Genomic DNA, 17,328 nt, shown 5'->3' with positions numbered 1-17,328 from the left:
TCCTGCAACTTGACCATATTTGGCTGTTATTCCTACATGCTACAATGAAATAGACTTCGTGGACATAAATCACATGGCAAAGGCATATATCAAAGGATATTCACTGAAGCAATTTTTATAAAGGAGAAATCAGAAACAACCCAAATGCCTAGCCGTGGGAATGTCTCATTATTATGTTCACTGTATGGAATTTCTTGCAGTGGTTCAAAAGAATGAGGTCATTCTGAAAATATTAATAACAAAGATTTATAAGATGTTAGAATCTGTGTCCATGCTTGCACATAAAACTCATTCACCAGCAATCGTCACTGAGAAGTTGTCGGAGGAAATAGTGAGATGGAAAGTATGTGTGTGCATATGCATTTGTGTGTTTAGATAACATGTATGTTGGTATTGTTTGAATCTTTAATCTCAAGAATATATTCATGAAAATACCATGTTGAGCCCCCCCCCAAAAAAAAACAGAAAGAAAATTTTAAAAATAAGACTGAGAAGTTGAGTCTGTGGGTAAAGCCCTTGCTACACAAACTCGAGAATGGGAGTCCCCAGAACCCATGTAAAGTCAGACTAGGTAGTGTGTATCTGCAATCCCAGTGTTCCTCTGAAGAGATGGGAGATGGAGATAGGAGAGTCCCAAGAACCTGGCAGGCCAGCTAGCCTGACATGTACAGTAGCAAAAAAAAAAAAAAAAAAAAAAAAAAAAAAATAGGAAGCAAAATCTGATTTCAAGATTGTTGTTTCGCTATCATATTTGCATCATAGCATGTGTAAGCCTGAATTCTCACATATGAACATAAATGCATATACACACACAGAGACACATCCATCACACACATAGAAAAATTAAAATAAAAATGAAGAGCTAAAGAGAGAACTACCCTATGACCCAGCTATAGTCTTTCTAGACATGTGCCCTAAGGGATCAATAGCCTACCATAGATATTGCACATCCATGTTTACTGGTGCTGGGTTCACAACAGCAAAGAGAACAAACACAGATGCTATGGATAGATGAATGGGTAAAAATGTGGTACATGCATTCAGTCATGAAAAAGAGTGAATTATGAAAACTTCAGGAAGATATTTAGGACTGGAAAGCGTTGTGTTAAGTGAGGAAACCCAGGCTCAGAAAGATAAATCTCTCAGTTTCTCTCATACATGGACCCTAACCTATAACTTCAGTATGTGTGAGGTCTGTGCGAGTGAGTGTAAGTCATAATACTAGCAAAAGGTTGAGGAGAGGGAAACTGGGGAGAGGAATAGAATACTTGTGGCCTGAAAGGGGAAGACTGGAGATGGAAGGTATGAGCAGGAAGGGAGTGCAGAAAATGGGGTGGGGTGACATGGAACAATCAATCAAAACATACATGAACATATCATAAAGACACCCATTCATTTGTATTCTATTTCTTTTTTTTTTTTTTTTTTTAGAAAAGTGTGTTTTCATAGAATTAGAAGTGAAACTATCTATAGGAACACAAGATACTAAAAGGGTAAGAAGGGTCAGGAAAGGGGAAGGTAGTGGGATATGTGGGACAGAATCAAAGTACATTATGTATTTGCATAAGAATTGCCTTATGCAACCCAGCATAATAAAATAATATCTATCCATGGGCTAATGGTATAGCTTAGTTGATAGAGTACTTGCTTAACAGTAGCAAAGCCCTAGGTTCCATCTGTAGCAAACTTGGGCATGGTGGAAGACAATTATAATCCCAGTGCTTACTACGTGGAGGAAAGAGAATCAAGACCTCAAGGTTGGGGATAGAGAGATGGGTCAATGATTAAGAACACTTGCTGCTCTTGCAGAGGACCCAGGTTTAATTCCCAGTCCTCAGAAGGCGAGTCATAACCGCCTTTACAGAGAATCAAATCTATTCTAGGCGCTAAGGGTACCAGGAACATACACGTGGTCCATGGACATACAGGCAGATAAAACACCAACATACATAAAGTTAAAATACAAATTCTAAAGGTTAAGATCATCCTCGGGGCTACACAGATAATTCAAGACCAGTGTGGACTCCATAAAACCCTGTGAGAGAGAGAGAGAGAGAGAGAGAGAGAGAGAGAGAGAGAGAGAGAGAGAGAGAGAGAGAGAGAATCTACATGATGAGTGAGTAGTGGGTAGGTAACAATCAAAACAGGACTCCAGTGGTTTGGAGATAGAGAAAATGATAGACTGCTATAGTAACAAACAATAGCAATTGAAAGGGAAGGATTTCCCACATATCAAGAACAAACAGCACTTAGAGGGTGTGCTGTGATTAATTCAATGTGGAAGAGGAAAAGGGAGAGAGGTAGATGTCTGGCTCGGGCTACCTGGTGATGACTAAAGACATTCACTGAAAGGGGAGCACTTAGGGGAGGGGCAACTCCTCCTTCCACTTGAGATATGTCAGGGTTGAACTGCCTGACAAACATTGAGCCGGGAACAGACAGTGACCTTAAAAAATTCCAGAAAGATGTCTGAGCTAAACCCAGATGTGGAAATCCTCTGTTAGAGATATAACCGGCGAGCATATCCAGGAAGATGGGCAAAGGTAGTAGAAGATAGACTTCTCCCCCTCAGAACAGAGCAGAAGAGAGAAGGGAGTCCTGTAGAATGATCAGAGACACAGGAGAGGAACAGGGCAGAAGCAGTGTCAGGAAACAGGGGCCACGGCAAGTTTCAAAGCAGGCAGTGGCCAACAGTATTGAATGCTGCAAAGGGCTCAAGATGAAAAATTAAAGAGAATCCATGGAAGGATTAAGTGTAACTGGTATGAGGGATTTCCTGGGCAGATGAAGGTGTTCTACAATTGCACACCTCAGTGGACCCACTGAAACCCATGGAACATTTGAGATTTATTTCAAATGGATGAGTTTTATGGTATGAAATTTTTACTTTAAAAGTGTGCATAATGTAACCCAGAAAAAAAAAGAGAATACATTGAACTTTAGTTTGAGAAAACTCATGTTTCTAAGGAGTACTTTCTAGTATGATCTCTTCTTAGTGTGGGGAAAACGTTATGAATGAGAGTCATGGGAGTATATGAGGTTCCTGGTGCCATACTTTGATTACCTACCATTGCAATGTCAAGATGAAGCTGGTGCATTTGAATTGCTTTTTCCCCAAGTGGTGAATATAACCACCCTATAGCACATCCTCCTATGGATACTTGCACATTGACTGCTGTGTTTATCTTTATTTATTTTTCACCATATACTTCTAGAATTTTAGAGGGGCACGGCTACAAAGCCCCAACTTTTAGCTGGTTTGGTTGTTGGTGACTGTATTTTTTTATTGCAATTACAACGTTTTGCCCCTTGCTGCTGTCCTCTCTCCAAACCCTTCCATACACTCCCTCTTACTTCCTTTCAAATGCATGTCCTCTTTACATCCTGTTTTAATGTGCTTTAACACGGATTCTTTATTGGCCCTGCAACAACTGAGATTGTCACTCAGATGACCACCACCACCATCATCATCACCATCATCACCCATTTTATGGTACTTATAGCATGGTGCTTTGCCCGCAGCCATTCTCCTTCTTAATTCTAATTAACCAATCACGGGATGTATTTGTCTTGTTGATGGACACTTTGATGTGTTCTGTACTAGGTAAAATTATAATGGAAAATATGTCTTCCTTTTGGCTTATAAAGAAACAGGGCTTTCAATGGTCATATTTAATCCGTGTTCATTTCTTGCCAACTGCATTTTCTTTTAATATTGCTGTACTATCTTCCTGCTGTTTTTTAATACTTCTCCTCAGTGAGCTGTCACTCTAGAGAATTCTCCTTTCTCTCTTGTGAAAGCTGTGGGTCCAGGCCACTGGGTACCCTTTTCCCTTTCCAACCTCACTTTGCAATCACCTTTGTTCTAAATGCCCACGGCACTATTGATACGCATATCATCTGCCTTTTTCCTCCTCAGTTTGTCTGCCTTTCCATTGGGTCCTTGAAGCTTAGGTCTTAAGCATGGTCCTCAAAAGGGCTTTTCTCCATCTAATACCTCTTCTTTTTCTCCAGAGGGATGGATAACTTCCCACAAGTTGAGCTGTCTACCACCTGGGAAATACAAGTTGTTTTTCTGGGAGATTCAGTGTAAACAAGTCTTGAGTAGATTGTTCTATCTCCTGAGATCTGACCACCTAGGGGAAACCTACATACCTTTCAGATTGTTCTAGTTGTCAAAAAGTTCTCAGTTCCTTTATGGCCCAGTTTTCAGACTGCAATAATGATTAGAAAGGTCTTAATCTCTTTTAAGTCCAAATTGTTTTCCTCTTTCTTCAGAGAAAGACAAGATCATAAACCAGCAGTAACTAAAAGGGAATGGGAATAGGGTAAGAAGAATCTAATCCAGAGAGGAGAGAGGTAGGTGGTTTGGGTGAAGTGATGTCACAGACATAGGTCTGTGGACCTAGGGAGGCAAAAGAGGAAAATCAAAGTAAGAGGCACAAATTGTGTTTGAGGAGTAAACAATAATACAGTGGAAATGCTGATGGAAGAGGAAGGAAGGAAATATTGGAACCTCTTCCAGAAGAAACAAAACCTGGCTTAGACATTTGCATCAAGTGGGGAAGAACACAAAAAGCATGTTTATTATTCGGATCCAAGAACCGGGGGTGTAGCTTAGTGGTAGAACTCTAACATAGCATTCTTCAGGTCCTAGGTTCAATCCTCGGTACTCAAGGGGGTGAGGGAACACAAACAAAAGATAACTTCTGTTTCTCTGAAAGCCATACCTGGGTACGATAGCCCCAGCAGTCAGGAAATGAGGCAGGTGAATCAAAGCAAGTTCAGAGATGGTCCTGAGCTACAGACTGGGATTCTGTCTCAAAAATTTTTAGAAATCAAAATCTATCCCATAATTCCAACCTTGCTTTTGCCCAAGGATATGTTAAAAGAACCCTGTGGAGGAGAGAGAGAGAGAGAGAGAGAGAGAGAGAGAGAGAGAGAGAGAGAGAGAGAGAGAGAGAGAGAAAGAGATGTTTGGTAGAGAAAGCTATGATGGACCAAATAGATAAAAGCAATTGGATTACAGAAAGTTGTTTAGAGAGCAATGGAAAGAGAAAAAGAAGTGAATTGAGAAATGAAAAGGGGGGATGAAAATACAGAACTTCCAGGTTAAGGTATTGCACTCCTTCTTGTGCCAGCATGCAATCGTATTTTACTGGCACTCATCCCATGGACCTCTGCAAAGAGAAAGGGATGCTGGCAGGTGGTATTGAGAGGATTGAAGTCCTGTTGCTTTGTTTGATCACAGCTAAGCAGAGGACTTCATTAGCAAGGCTATGCTTTGATGTTCCAGAGACAGGCATTGAGATTTTAGTCACAGCAGCTTCTACACTTGGGAATCAATCAATGGTAGGGAGAAGGGTGGAGTGTGGCCCAGGGGTGGGTAGATTGAGAGGCAGGGACAGAAGCCAGAGGTATGGGAACACAGTCATCAAGGTTGCAAATGAGACATGAATGGAACCTACTCACTAGAAAACCTGTTTCCGGCTCGGCATGTCACACACAATGCTGGCATGTGTCAGCTGCTCGAATAGCATGGCATCAAGTTCCAGGCAACAAAAGCAAATACAAAAATAATCTTTGTGGATTCCACCCACACTGAGCACAGTAAACTGATGCTCTGGGTCATATAAACTGGCTACTGCTTAGTGATGCCTAGGAATCTAAGGGCCATGCTTTGAATTCTGCCATTTGCTTCCTGAGCTTTCCTCCATTGGCTCTGCATTTGTCTTGTCTTCAGCATGGGTCAGTGGTGACTCTTTCCCTTGAGGAAATTAGAAACATCAGTCCCTGGAGGATGGATACCTTGCAAGGAGGGTTGCTCCTTGACTAATACTCCCAATAGGCTTGAGATGGCTATCCATTTGGGCATTTCCTCATCCAGGCAACAAACATGTGTTTAAGTTCTATATGAATCAAATCCTGTGTGGAAGCTATGAGCACAATAAAAATCATTTCTTACTTTACCAAAGTCAACTTAGTTGAGAAGGAGACCCTGGAAATGACTAAGTTTACTATGACACAAATGGAAGTTTGTGCTATAATAGAAGTCCAATTCAGTTCTTACTACAGAGAAGCTATTGATTTGGGCCGAAGCGAGAAGAGTAGACTTCCTAGAAGATTTGTCATGTTATGTGTATGTTAAAGCTTGGAAGATATAATTGTGGGTAGAAGAGATGGAATGGGGGCAGGGAAAAAAGATGCAGCTCCCAAGAGCTGGGAAGAAAGGGGAGGGAGAACAGACAGACATCATCCTAATCTAAGGAAACAACTTGAAAAGGCTTCAAGTCCTTGGCATTTTCAACATTGCTAGGGACTACAGTATATAATGCCTGGAAAAAATACATAGGCAGTTTTCCAGTTACAAAGCAAGGAAACATGAGCCAGAGAAGCTGCTAAGGACTTAGGACTCTCCCATATGCAGTAGTGAGCCATCAAAGAATTGTTAGGCAGGGAGAAATGTGTTCCCACATGTGTTTTTAGGAATAGAATGCTGTCTTATTTCTAGCTGTCACAAAATATAACATTCTTTCCTGGACCAAAAAGAAAAAAAGGGGAAGGGCATTGGAGAGAAACAGGTATCTTATACTACTGAGCCATCAAGGACAAGGTCAAGAGTCTGGGCTGAAGCAGAGGAGAAGCAGTCAGCATCCAGACTTACAGGGGAGAGGTGCCTGTGTGAGTAGGAATGAGGACTGTCTGAAAGTCCAGATCTATATGTGGAATGCAAAGAGGGTGAGCCAAGATGCCAGTGTGTGCATTCAAGTAAACTGAGAGAAAAGATAGACTCAGTTCCCCACAACCTATGGATGATAAGGGAGGGATTTTACAATTGCTGAGCATTTAATAAACAAAACTCAGATGGAACAACCTAGAGAAGGTTTTCAGCTTTCCTTTTTGAGGACACCTGCCTGCTGTGGATTTCCAGTCTGATGCTCCCACAACCATCTCTGAGTGTTTTTAGAGACTTTCTTTTGCCTCCCTGGCTGAAGTGCAAGGCTTTTCTCTTACTGTTGGGCAAGCATATCGATCCTTGGGTACTCCCTCCCCAACCCTACCCCACAGATCCTCCAGTACTCAAAAAGGGAAAAGGGGAAGCTGACAAGAGCTTTCCCATCAAAACAAAGCCCTCGTGTATTTGATAGACTTCTAATATAGTTGACTCTAAGGAAGTACATGCACACTTCTTTATTCCCATGAGTCCTCATTGGATTTGGCTGCAATAAGTGACATTTTGTGTTTTCTACATTCTTCAAGCCCAGAGATGCATGCCTCTGTGGCTGTGTCATGTCCACAACTGATGTTACAATCAGAGCTTCGTGGATCTGAACCATTAATTTTTAAATTTATGAGGAGAGTCTCCTTGTGTTTATTGTTTTTTTTTCAAAATATAATTTAAGCTTAGCATCATTTGTGTGAGTTTCAAAAAACAGCAAGTGCAAGTTTCTTGAGATTGTATAAACTTGCTCATTAAAATTAGCTTCCAATTAAAATGTGTAAGCCCTTCCCCCCTTTAAAGCCCTCTTCCCTATTCCCTGTTGAGGAGTTTTATGATACTGCTAAAGACCCTGTCATTTTTATTGTTGTGCAAAACTTGGCCTGAGTTTTAAAACACTGCAGAAGGGCTATTTAGTGTGGGTGACTTGAAGTTGGGTTCATTTACAGCCCTGCACATGGTAAGATACTAGACTAGCAACACACCGTTGCACTGGGGATTAGAGAGTCTGTATCCCAAATACCATTATCTCTTTGCTTTCTAGTATAAGGTCACTTATTATTTGGTTGTAGATAGGGCCTCACGTAGCCAGCTCCTTGAACTCAAATTATAGTTAAGAATGTACTTGAACTCCTGATCTTCCATCTTCCTGCCTTCATCCAAATGCTGAGATTACAGGCATGCACCTACCTAGTTATGTGGTACTGGGTATTAGCGGCTAGGTATTGTTGCCTGCTAGGCAAGTACTCTGCCAGCTGAGCCTCCTGACTAATATATGTTTTTCAAAATTGTAACAAATATAGGCAACTCAGACTTGCCATTTTAACCATTTAAAGGCACAATACAAAAAGCATTCCCTATATTCCCATTGCTGCCCAGTAGTCAGCATTATTTCTACACATAACCTCTTCTCCTCTGAATTCCCAGTCTTCAGTCATCATTTATTTCCTGTCTCCATACAGCTATCTGTACTAGACATCTTATAAAGATAAAGTTATATTCTCATACATATAACTGTTACTTTTTTTTATTTTGAACTATTGGGGGGTGTGCACTTGACTGTGGAGATCATAGGAGTCAAATCCCCATGGAGCTGCAGTCACTAGTGCTTGCAAGCTACTTGATACTGGTGCTAGGAACTGAACCGGAGTCCCTGGAAGAGGGGCATGTGCTCTTAACCACTGAGTCATCTCTCTAGCTTTATTTTGTTGCACATGGTGCACAGAGAGACAAGCAGGCACACACATGCACACGCGCGCACACACACACACAACAAAAAGAACTAAAAGGATCGTTACAAACATTTTCTTCTGAGACGGTGATAATAATAAATGGTGATAACAGTAATAGAAACAATAACTGTAAAGGCCTCTCATCTTCCCCTGTCTCTTGGTCCCATCACTTCCTTGAAAATAAAGTAAGTTGTCCTGTCGAAGTAAAGGCTTTGATGAACTGACTCTTCTGGGGCTTTAGGCAGTCTTGGGGAAGGAACACCCATTGACAAGAGTGTAGTAATACTACTCCTGAGGAAGGAAGGTGGTGACAGTGCTTCTGAGACTGCTGGGGATGGTCAGCATCTGCCTTTACTCTCCAGGTATCCAGGATCGAGCTATTCTCCTTTTGGGATATGACTTGATTCACGACACACGCAAAGAAGTACAATAATGGCCCATGTTATAACAGGTTATATAACAAAACCATTTGCTCTTTTCTAAAAGATTAAGTGATTTTTTTAATTGCCAAACAATAATAAAGCACAGTTGGTGTTTCAAATTCCTGGCAATAATTTTATATTAGGAACCAAAATAGCCTGAGCCATAGTTGAGAGCCAATGGTGTTGTCTCCTGACAAGGAAGTCATAGAAGAGAATGTATTGATTCACCTTTGGAATGAGAGTCAGAATGTCATATGGTAGCAAGTGATCTGGGTCACCTAACAGTGCCTTTAAGACCTTTCCACCTTGTATTCCTGTCTCAATGTATGTAGGTTTATAATGTACATATAAAAGCCCAAAGAAGCCTTAAGAGGGTATCAGATTCACCCTGGAACCAGTGTTAGAGTGTGTCGTTAGCTGTCATTTAGGTACTGGGAACCAAACCCAGGTCCTCTGCAAGAGCAACAAGTGTTCTTAACCACTGAGCCATCTCTCCAACCCCCACCTTGAATGTTTTACTATGAAGCAGTGTACTTTTAGTCTACTACATTCTCGGGAAGTAAGCCATGGCTTTTATGCCCATAGCTCTATTCAGTGTAACCTGAAAGTATCATACTCCAGCTTGAAAACCAGGCCTATGATGAGATGCCTCCTTGAATGGGGACAATCTACTGTATTCTCTCAATACCCCATTGTTGTAGCTGAGGATGTTTGCAGACTGGGATTAGCAATAGAACATGACGTGGAGACTTAACTGCCTAACCCTATTCCCAGGGAGGCCATGAGATCACTGCCAGGTTTTATCATCAGTTATCAAGTAGGCAAAATAGACAGCTTAGTTATTTGTCAATAAGATACCCTATGAAATGTGCCTGTTCTCAACAAGGTCCCGTTAGAAGAATTACAAACCAAAGGCCTGAAGTATGCCTGTTTACCCACATCTGAAGAAGAAAATGCAGACCTCCAGAGAGCCTGGCTTCACTTCCAGAGCCACTTGCTTCTGCTTTCAAGTCCCAAGTACTCATTTCACTCCTGAAAGTTCATAAAGGAGGTGGAGTTACTGTGGCAGGAAGGGGGCTTTTGTTGTGGTTCAGAAGACAAGGAAACCAAGATCTGTTTGGGAATCAGAAACCAATGGCAGAGCCCCAGGATGCCCATGTGAATGGGCAGAAAAGTGAGCAGTGTTGCAATGAGTGCCGTTTCCTTGGAGATTGCCCCCAGTTTTATCCTCTGGGGTATGCCAGGCAATGTCCTGAGGTTTCACATACTCATGTCTTAACTGTACACAGCAAATGGAAAACACAGGGATGGATGGCAGTGTTGTTCTGTTGCTATATTAGGGCCAGATTGAAGCCATCTGCTGGAACAGGCTTGGCAAGGAAGAAACCCCCATGCTTGGCTTAGCAGTAGCATCCTCTTCCCTGCCATTTTTATCTTTAAGACAGGGTCTTCAGCCAAAGACGACCTTGAACTTCTGATCTTTCTGCTTCCACCTCCCAAATGCTGAGATTCCGTGCATTGGCCACCACACCCAGTTTACACTGGGCTAGAGGTTGAACCCAAGGCCTTGTATGTTTGAGACCAGCATTTTAACACGGCCTCCTCCCTAGCCTCCTCCCTTTCCATTTCTAAAAATAATTTATTTTATTTTATGTGCATTGGTGTGAAGGTGTCAGATCCCCTGGAAATGGAGTTACAGACAGTTGTGAGCTGCCATGTGGGTGCTGCGAATTGAACCTGGGTCTTTTGGACAAACAACTAGTGCTCATTATCACTGATACATCTTTCCATCCCTACTCCCTCCCGTGCCATTTTGAGGGCAACCAGACCTGCCCTGTACTGTCAGTGTAAGTGACGTTCCCATAGCAACTTCTTAATGCCCATTTCCTCAGAGGATGAGCATTTCCTTGTTGAAAGAGTCCCAAGACTGATCTTCTTGGCCACCAAATCCTTCCCCTCCACTGCCAGTGCAGGCCTGCTTGAGGAACCCTTCCTCAGATCCAGTATCTTTTCCCCCAAAGCTTTGTGGGCAGTGGCTTTAGTGGGGGTTGTTATACCATGGTTGTTAAACAAAACCAGAACAGTGCATCATAGATTTGTTTATTGCCAGGGTCTCTCATCCAAGACTAGGAAGTGCAAGAGGTAAGAGCTTCCGTGGCTGATAATTGCTAAAGAAATATCCGCTGTGAAACAAACAACTGATTGACCCTGTTGCTATGGGGAGGCTCTGTTAAGAGGCCGCCTTCACTCTTACAAGTAAAGGAATGATTCCAGCCTGCAGCAGACTATTCTCCTTTTCCAGGTCCCAAGAGCCTTGAAACAAGAAAAAAAAAACTGGAAGGAAATGTACAGGTCATCAGTTCAGCACCGTGATTTGACATATAGGGCAACTGAAGCTTTAAGTAGGAAATGACTTGTCAGAGGTGAAATGGGAAGGCCTTGAATCTGAAGTTCCAGACTCCAGGGGATAGTAAAGATTCCTTGGGGATTCCAGGAGGAGATTTTTCAATAACCAGGAATGGGACTTTCCTTTCAGAGCTTTGCCCAGTGTAGAAAGGCTTCCAACAAAAACAATAGGCAGCCCCTAATGACTGACTGTTATTTAAATGGATCATCTAATCTACAACACAAAGGGCACAGAGGCAAAATGAAAGTCCAGGCTGAGTGTGTAATTAGTACAGATAGTTGGGTCTACCCCCTGGGCATAGTTAAACTGATTACAAATAGAAACAGATTTTTAGATGAAGCTGGGGGGAAAAAAATCTCCTTGCTGGCCCAGAAGGTTCTCAGAGAAGAAACCACTCCACGATAAAAAAAAAAAAAAAACAGTTTATGACCCTTTTAAAACATAGACCTAACATGTTGAAAATATAGGCTGAAAAAAGTCACTGAAAAATATGAGTGATTTCAAATAAAATAGTTTGTGGTGTTTCTCATAATATGTCTGGTTTATAGTAAAACCAAACTGTTTCAATTGGTATAGATTGAGCTTTTTGTAGGCTTTAAAAAAAAATACGTGCTACTCAACTGATGCCCAGCTCCTGTTCCCACAGGCTTCTTGTTTCTTCTGGACAAGATATCTGAGTCCTTCTGGATTAGGGCTGTGCGTTACACTGATAACTGGGATATTTTTAAGCACAGAGATCAGATTGTACAGGTTCCGCCTTAGAAACTCCTGCTACCTTCACAAGTGTTGTAGCATTCCTAGGCCACATGGTTTGGCCCCAATTTGTCCTTCTTGCCTTACCTTTCACCACTACAACCTCCCATCAGATGCGAGAGTGTGCACGTATGTGCGCGTGCCCCCCCCCCCCCACACACACACAAACAAACACCCAAACACACTTCTGGAGAGTGTGCACTCTTAGAGGTTCCTTGCTCTTACTGAAAATCCACTGCCTCCAATCTCAGTTCTTAAACCCTGCTGTGGTCATCACACATCTCCTAAAGGAGATAGCCAAGTTGTTTTAAGAAATCTCCCTAGATTCTTCCCTTTAGGCTTTTTATCGCTCTCCTTGGTAATTTGCTACTGTCTTCGTAAGAACCCTCTTCATGATCTGAGGAATGTCTATCTGGTTTATCTATGGGTGTGGTGCCCTTGCTGCAGTATGGGATTCCTTGAAGAAGTAGCTAAATCATCCCTCATTCTTCTGCTTACTCCTGCAGACACCGTACATAAGATAGCATTGTCTGTTAAATGAAATTGAATTCTGTTTCCCGTATCCAGGAATGTCCCTATTTATCTTTGACCAAGATCCTATTTTCTCTGTCTCCCATAATACTTTCTTACTGTTCTCAGATCCCTCTTTCAGCTCTAATCCTTGTGGTGGTGGCCCTAGGACAGAGTGTGCCTTTGCTGGGCTTCCTGTCAGTTTACACCTCAGGCATGGCACTGAGGAACTGAGTGATGATAGGCATCTTTTCCTGCTGACTGGAGAGCCTCACACAATCTCTAGCCATAATTTAGATAAGGATGTTCCTAGAGGCCATTTGATGGCCTTAGTTGTGTGCCTGGGATCTAATGGCCATAGCCATTATTACTCATTTCTTGGGAACAGAAGTGTTAATTTCCACGTCAGCTCCCCAAATCAAGAACTCCCTGCACTATTCGATAAAATTTAACAAGGTTTCTTAATTGAACACATGGTGAGCTTGATGTAGAAACAATGCCTTTTTGTCATGCTTTGGAAGTTCCCTTTTGTGATGATATATAGTCAACAAGTGAGGTTTTTGTTTTTGAATGAGAATGTATTATTCCTTAGTCCTGCAACATATTTGGGATACAGAATTTTTCAAGAAGCAGTATGGTGGGTCTGAAGCTCTTGCTCTTGTAGAGAACTTTGATTCATTTTCCAACACCCACATAGCAGTTCACAACCATCCATATCTTCAGTTTCAGGAGATCTAATCGCCTCATCTAACCTCCGTAGGCACCAAGCATTCGTGTGGTACACATGTATACACACAGACAAAACATTCATACCTAAAACATAAAACAAAATGAATACATCTAATAAAAACTTTAAAAAAAAAATAAAAAAAGAAGCAGCATGGCTTCCTAAGAGGTGTACAGTCAGATGCTGGATTCAGATAGTACAGCTATTGGTTGCCATGGAAATACAGACCAAAATCATTACCCCGAACTCGAGCTTCCTCATTCCTAAAATAGGAATTGCAATACCTACTTCATAAGGTGGTGGGAAACATTGAAGTAAATGGGGCAAACAACACATTGCCTGGTATATATGGGCGTTCAGTAGCTTACTTAGAGGTCCCTATTACCATGTCCATATATAAGATCCAAATAAAACGTTCGGAGGGCTGAGGACACACTTGCTGCACAAGCCTGAGTTCAGGCCCTCAGAATCCACGTGGAAGAAAAGAAGCTACTCCTGAGAGTTGCTTTCTGATATTTTTCTATACATCTACCCTTGCACAGCGCACACACAAACACATACACACAATAAATAAATAAATAAATAAATAAATAAATAAATAAATAAATGTAAAGTACGACTTGTATTTAAAAGGATTAGAAGCTCCTGGGTTGAGCAGAAGCTACACCTGCTGTAGCTGCTACAGTCATCAAGACTGTCTAGTGTTAGCGGATTATTTGAAGAGCAGAGTTAATAGACCCGGAATGAAGTGGGAACGTTAATAGATATTGTTTCATCTTGATGTTCGGCAAGAGTATCATCCAGAAAAGGAATGTGAAAGCAATGCGGAGAGCCTTCTCATTCGGGTCAACCCTAAAAATACCCCCTCTTTGCTTAAGTGGAGAAGCTGCCGTGGGACCCACGGCTTGGCTTTCAACAGATCTGCCATGTGTGCTCTCTGCTTTAGTGAAATCTGATCACGCCTTAAGCCTGTGCTATCCTTGCCGACTGACAGCTGACCCTGGCCTTCTTGTGCACCGCACATAGTTCACTTTTCAGAGAAAGAGGTCTGATCTCCAAGTAGAGTGTTGCTCTTTGTTCTTTTCCCCTTTTATTTTGTCTGTCTGTATGTACTGAGGGGATCTGGATTACAGCCTGCTAAATTACTTTTCCTAAGTAACAGAGTTCCCTGGAAAACAAGATTTGAATTACTATCAGAACTCAGGCAAAAGCAACTTGCTTCAATTTTAGATGAGTAAAATAGAATCAGATTTATATATATTAAAAGCTCCATCAGCATCTCTTTGGGACACAGTGATAGAGAATTATAATAAATTGCGAGATCAAAAAATACTTGGTTTTAGTTAATATAAGCAGATGGTCCAATATATACTATTCAAATTAATAGAAAAAAATATCAATACCCATCACACTAAAAGGCAGATGATGTGGAATTGTTGCCCATTGAGAAATACAATTAGTAAGCCAAAGCACAGAAAAAAAAACTTGATCTACACTGGTGACCAAATGTATGCAAATTAAGGAAGCCTTGTGGTAAAATGTCTTGTTTCTTCAGGTGAGGCACATTATCCCTGGTAGCTGTATAGAATACAATATCTATTTTGGAAGGTGGGATCACAGCCTATGAAATCAGACCCCCTGACTTTAATCTCCTTGACTTTGCTTCCTGTACTAACCCATGCCAGCCTCGGAGCTGCCTGGTCTTGGACCCTGCTCCGAGTGTATTCTGGACCAGTTGAGTTCCCACACTTGCTTCCTGAGACTTACTGAGTATTTTCATGACCTGTAATAGGAACTCTTCCTTCCTCTCCTTGCCTTCATTGGGTAAAATCCCAGCCATTTCCTCCTAGCTCCCTGGCAATGGGACAGTTGGTTGGTTGTGAGTCACTTACATCACCTTCACAAGATACTGAAATAGAAACAGTAGCCATGGAGTCGTGAAAAGGGGTGAAGGGTGGATTGGATCTGAAAATGCAAATTTGCAAGAAACTGACCCCTGGACTGGTGATCTTGAATTTCACATAGAAACCTCAATCTGCTTAGATTTGCTTTCTAGGGGACTTTTGTTTCAGAGCAAATCAAGGACATTTTGTTAGTGGTTTTTTTTTTTTTTTGTGGATTTTTTTGTTTGGTATTTTTTTTTTGTTTGGTTTTGTTTCAGAATCATGTACACATCTCATACATAACAGGCAAAGAATGCAAGATTTTACCCATTAGCCTCTCCTTAGCCTTAACTCACTTGGCATCAGAGTCTATCCTATGATTTCAGGCATGTCCGACCAGAAGCCTCATACACCCAAAGATAGCTAAGAATGTTCCCCAACACAAATTCATAAACGTACTTAAAACGTTAGGAGAGTTTGGGGTAGCTTTTTCTGGAGGAGGAGAATAACTTGATTCAGTAATTCTCAAATGTGAACATCGTAGGTGACAGTGCTGTATCACGGTGCCAAAAGGTTGGACACACTTTCACTGATAGATGTGACTTTTTGGTGTGGTTTTATTGATTTTTGTGGGAGAGGAAACTGTATAAAAGAGGAAGTACTTGGAAAAATTAAAACAGCTTTCAACAGCAAATTACCCTGTCCTTCAACATTAACTAAACAACGTCCCGGGGATAAGACTATCCAGTCCACTGTAAGGGGTTAAGGAAAAGTACAATTCATACTCACCAGTCTCCCTCCCTCCCTTCCCCAACACACAAGGACGGATTAGTTCACCAAATAGCACATTTTGATGTAAGTTCTGATGAAACTGACCTTCAATTCAAGGGCACATATCTGCCCGGGAGATGTTGCAAGGGGCCAGCAAACATCCTGTTGTGTTGGCGGAGCAGAGAGGGAAGTGCTGACTGACTCACTCCCAGTTGCTGTGCTCCACAAAGTAGTACTTCTGGTCATCTCCTACCAGCCCACATTCTCCCCAAACACATCCTCTCCTTCCCACTTCCGGGACCCCTGGCTTCCCAAACAAAAGAAAAATCAAACCGGGAGCTCCTCACCAGTCCAGACAGGCCAGAAGCTGTGAATGGTATAGACCTCATGGGGTAGAGAAATCCTGCAACTCAAATCCTCTTTCTCTTTTGACAGAACTGGCATATGATCTGGATGTGGATGATGCTCCAGGCAACAAGCAGCATGGAAATCAGAAGGACAACGAGATCACCACCTCTCACAGCGTGGGGAACATGCCGTCCCCACTGAAAATCCTCATCAGTGTGGCCATCTATGTGGCATGCTTTTTTTTCCTGGTGCACTGACTTGCCAGTGTCCCAGTGCCTGTGTTGCTCTGCAGCACCTCGTGGTCCTCCTACATAAAGGAAGCCACCTTTTTTTTTTTTTTTTTTTATCTTTTATGCCTCCTCCCACCGCCATTAAGTAGGAGACTAACCGTGTGTTATGTTTTCGAAAATCAAATGGTATCTTTATGAGGATGGTAAATTTTAGTGGTAGGATAGATTGTCTTTTTGCAAAGGAAAAAAAAAGCCTTCAAGTTGTGCCAAATTATTTTCTTACATTTGACTGCCGGAACATGGTTGTCATGTTTCCCTCTTTTCTCTTTCTCTGCATGGATTTCTTTGACAAAAAAAATAAATAAACATTCAAATAAATGGTGTTGGTCCTTTTGTGTGTGTGTGTGTGTGTGTGTGTGTGTGTGTATGTCATATACTTCTCCTTTCATCCAAATTTTGCCCCCTCATCTGGCTTTCTATTCAGTATAATCCCATTATGATCCAAAAAGACTGCACAAGTAATTCTTTACCTATACCTTCTGAAAAGTACCAACACTGGCTTCACATCCTGATTAAACTGCCTATTCTCAAGGTATAGCACACGCCCAGTCTCTTTCACTGAGAATCCTCAGGTTGGATTGTCTTGTGTATGAGACCAAAGGTGGCACAAAGGAGTTCCACAGTGACCTCTCTTTACAAATTTCCCTTTTGAACTGAAGAGATGCCTCCATTGCTAACATGCTTGCCTTAAAAGCATGAGGACTTGAGCTCAAACCCCAGAGCCCACATGAAGAGAGCAAAGCCTGGTGGCATGTGTCTCTAATCC

The 17,328-nt window shown here is 41.8% G+C and overlaps 1 protein-coding gene across 1 annotated transcript in view; it reads left to right on the top strand.

Annotated features, from left to right (window-relative positions):
- Nucleotides 1-16,880, top strand: part of Gpc3 (glypican 3) — a 336,736-nt gene extending 319,856 nt beyond the window's left edge. The window contains exon 8 of the mRNA XM_034485703.1: nt 16,360-16,880. Within this exon, the coding sequence (XP_034341594.1) occupies nt 16,360-16,529 (170 nt within the window). The 3' untranslated portion in view covers nt 16,530-16,880. The remainder of the gene's footprint in view (nt 1-16,359) is intronic.
- The last annotated feature ends 448 nt before the right edge of the window (nt 16,881-17,328 follow it).

Source organism: Arvicanthis niloticus, chromosome X (assembly GCF_011762505.2).
Source record: "Arvicanthis niloticus isolate mArvNil1 chromosome X, mArvNil1.pat.X, whole genome shotgun sequence".
Lineage (NCBI taxonomy): Eukaryota > Metazoa > Chordata > Mammalia > Rodentia > Muridae > Arvicanthis > Arvicanthis niloticus.
This window is presented reverse-complemented; position numbering and strand designations above follow the sequence as displayed.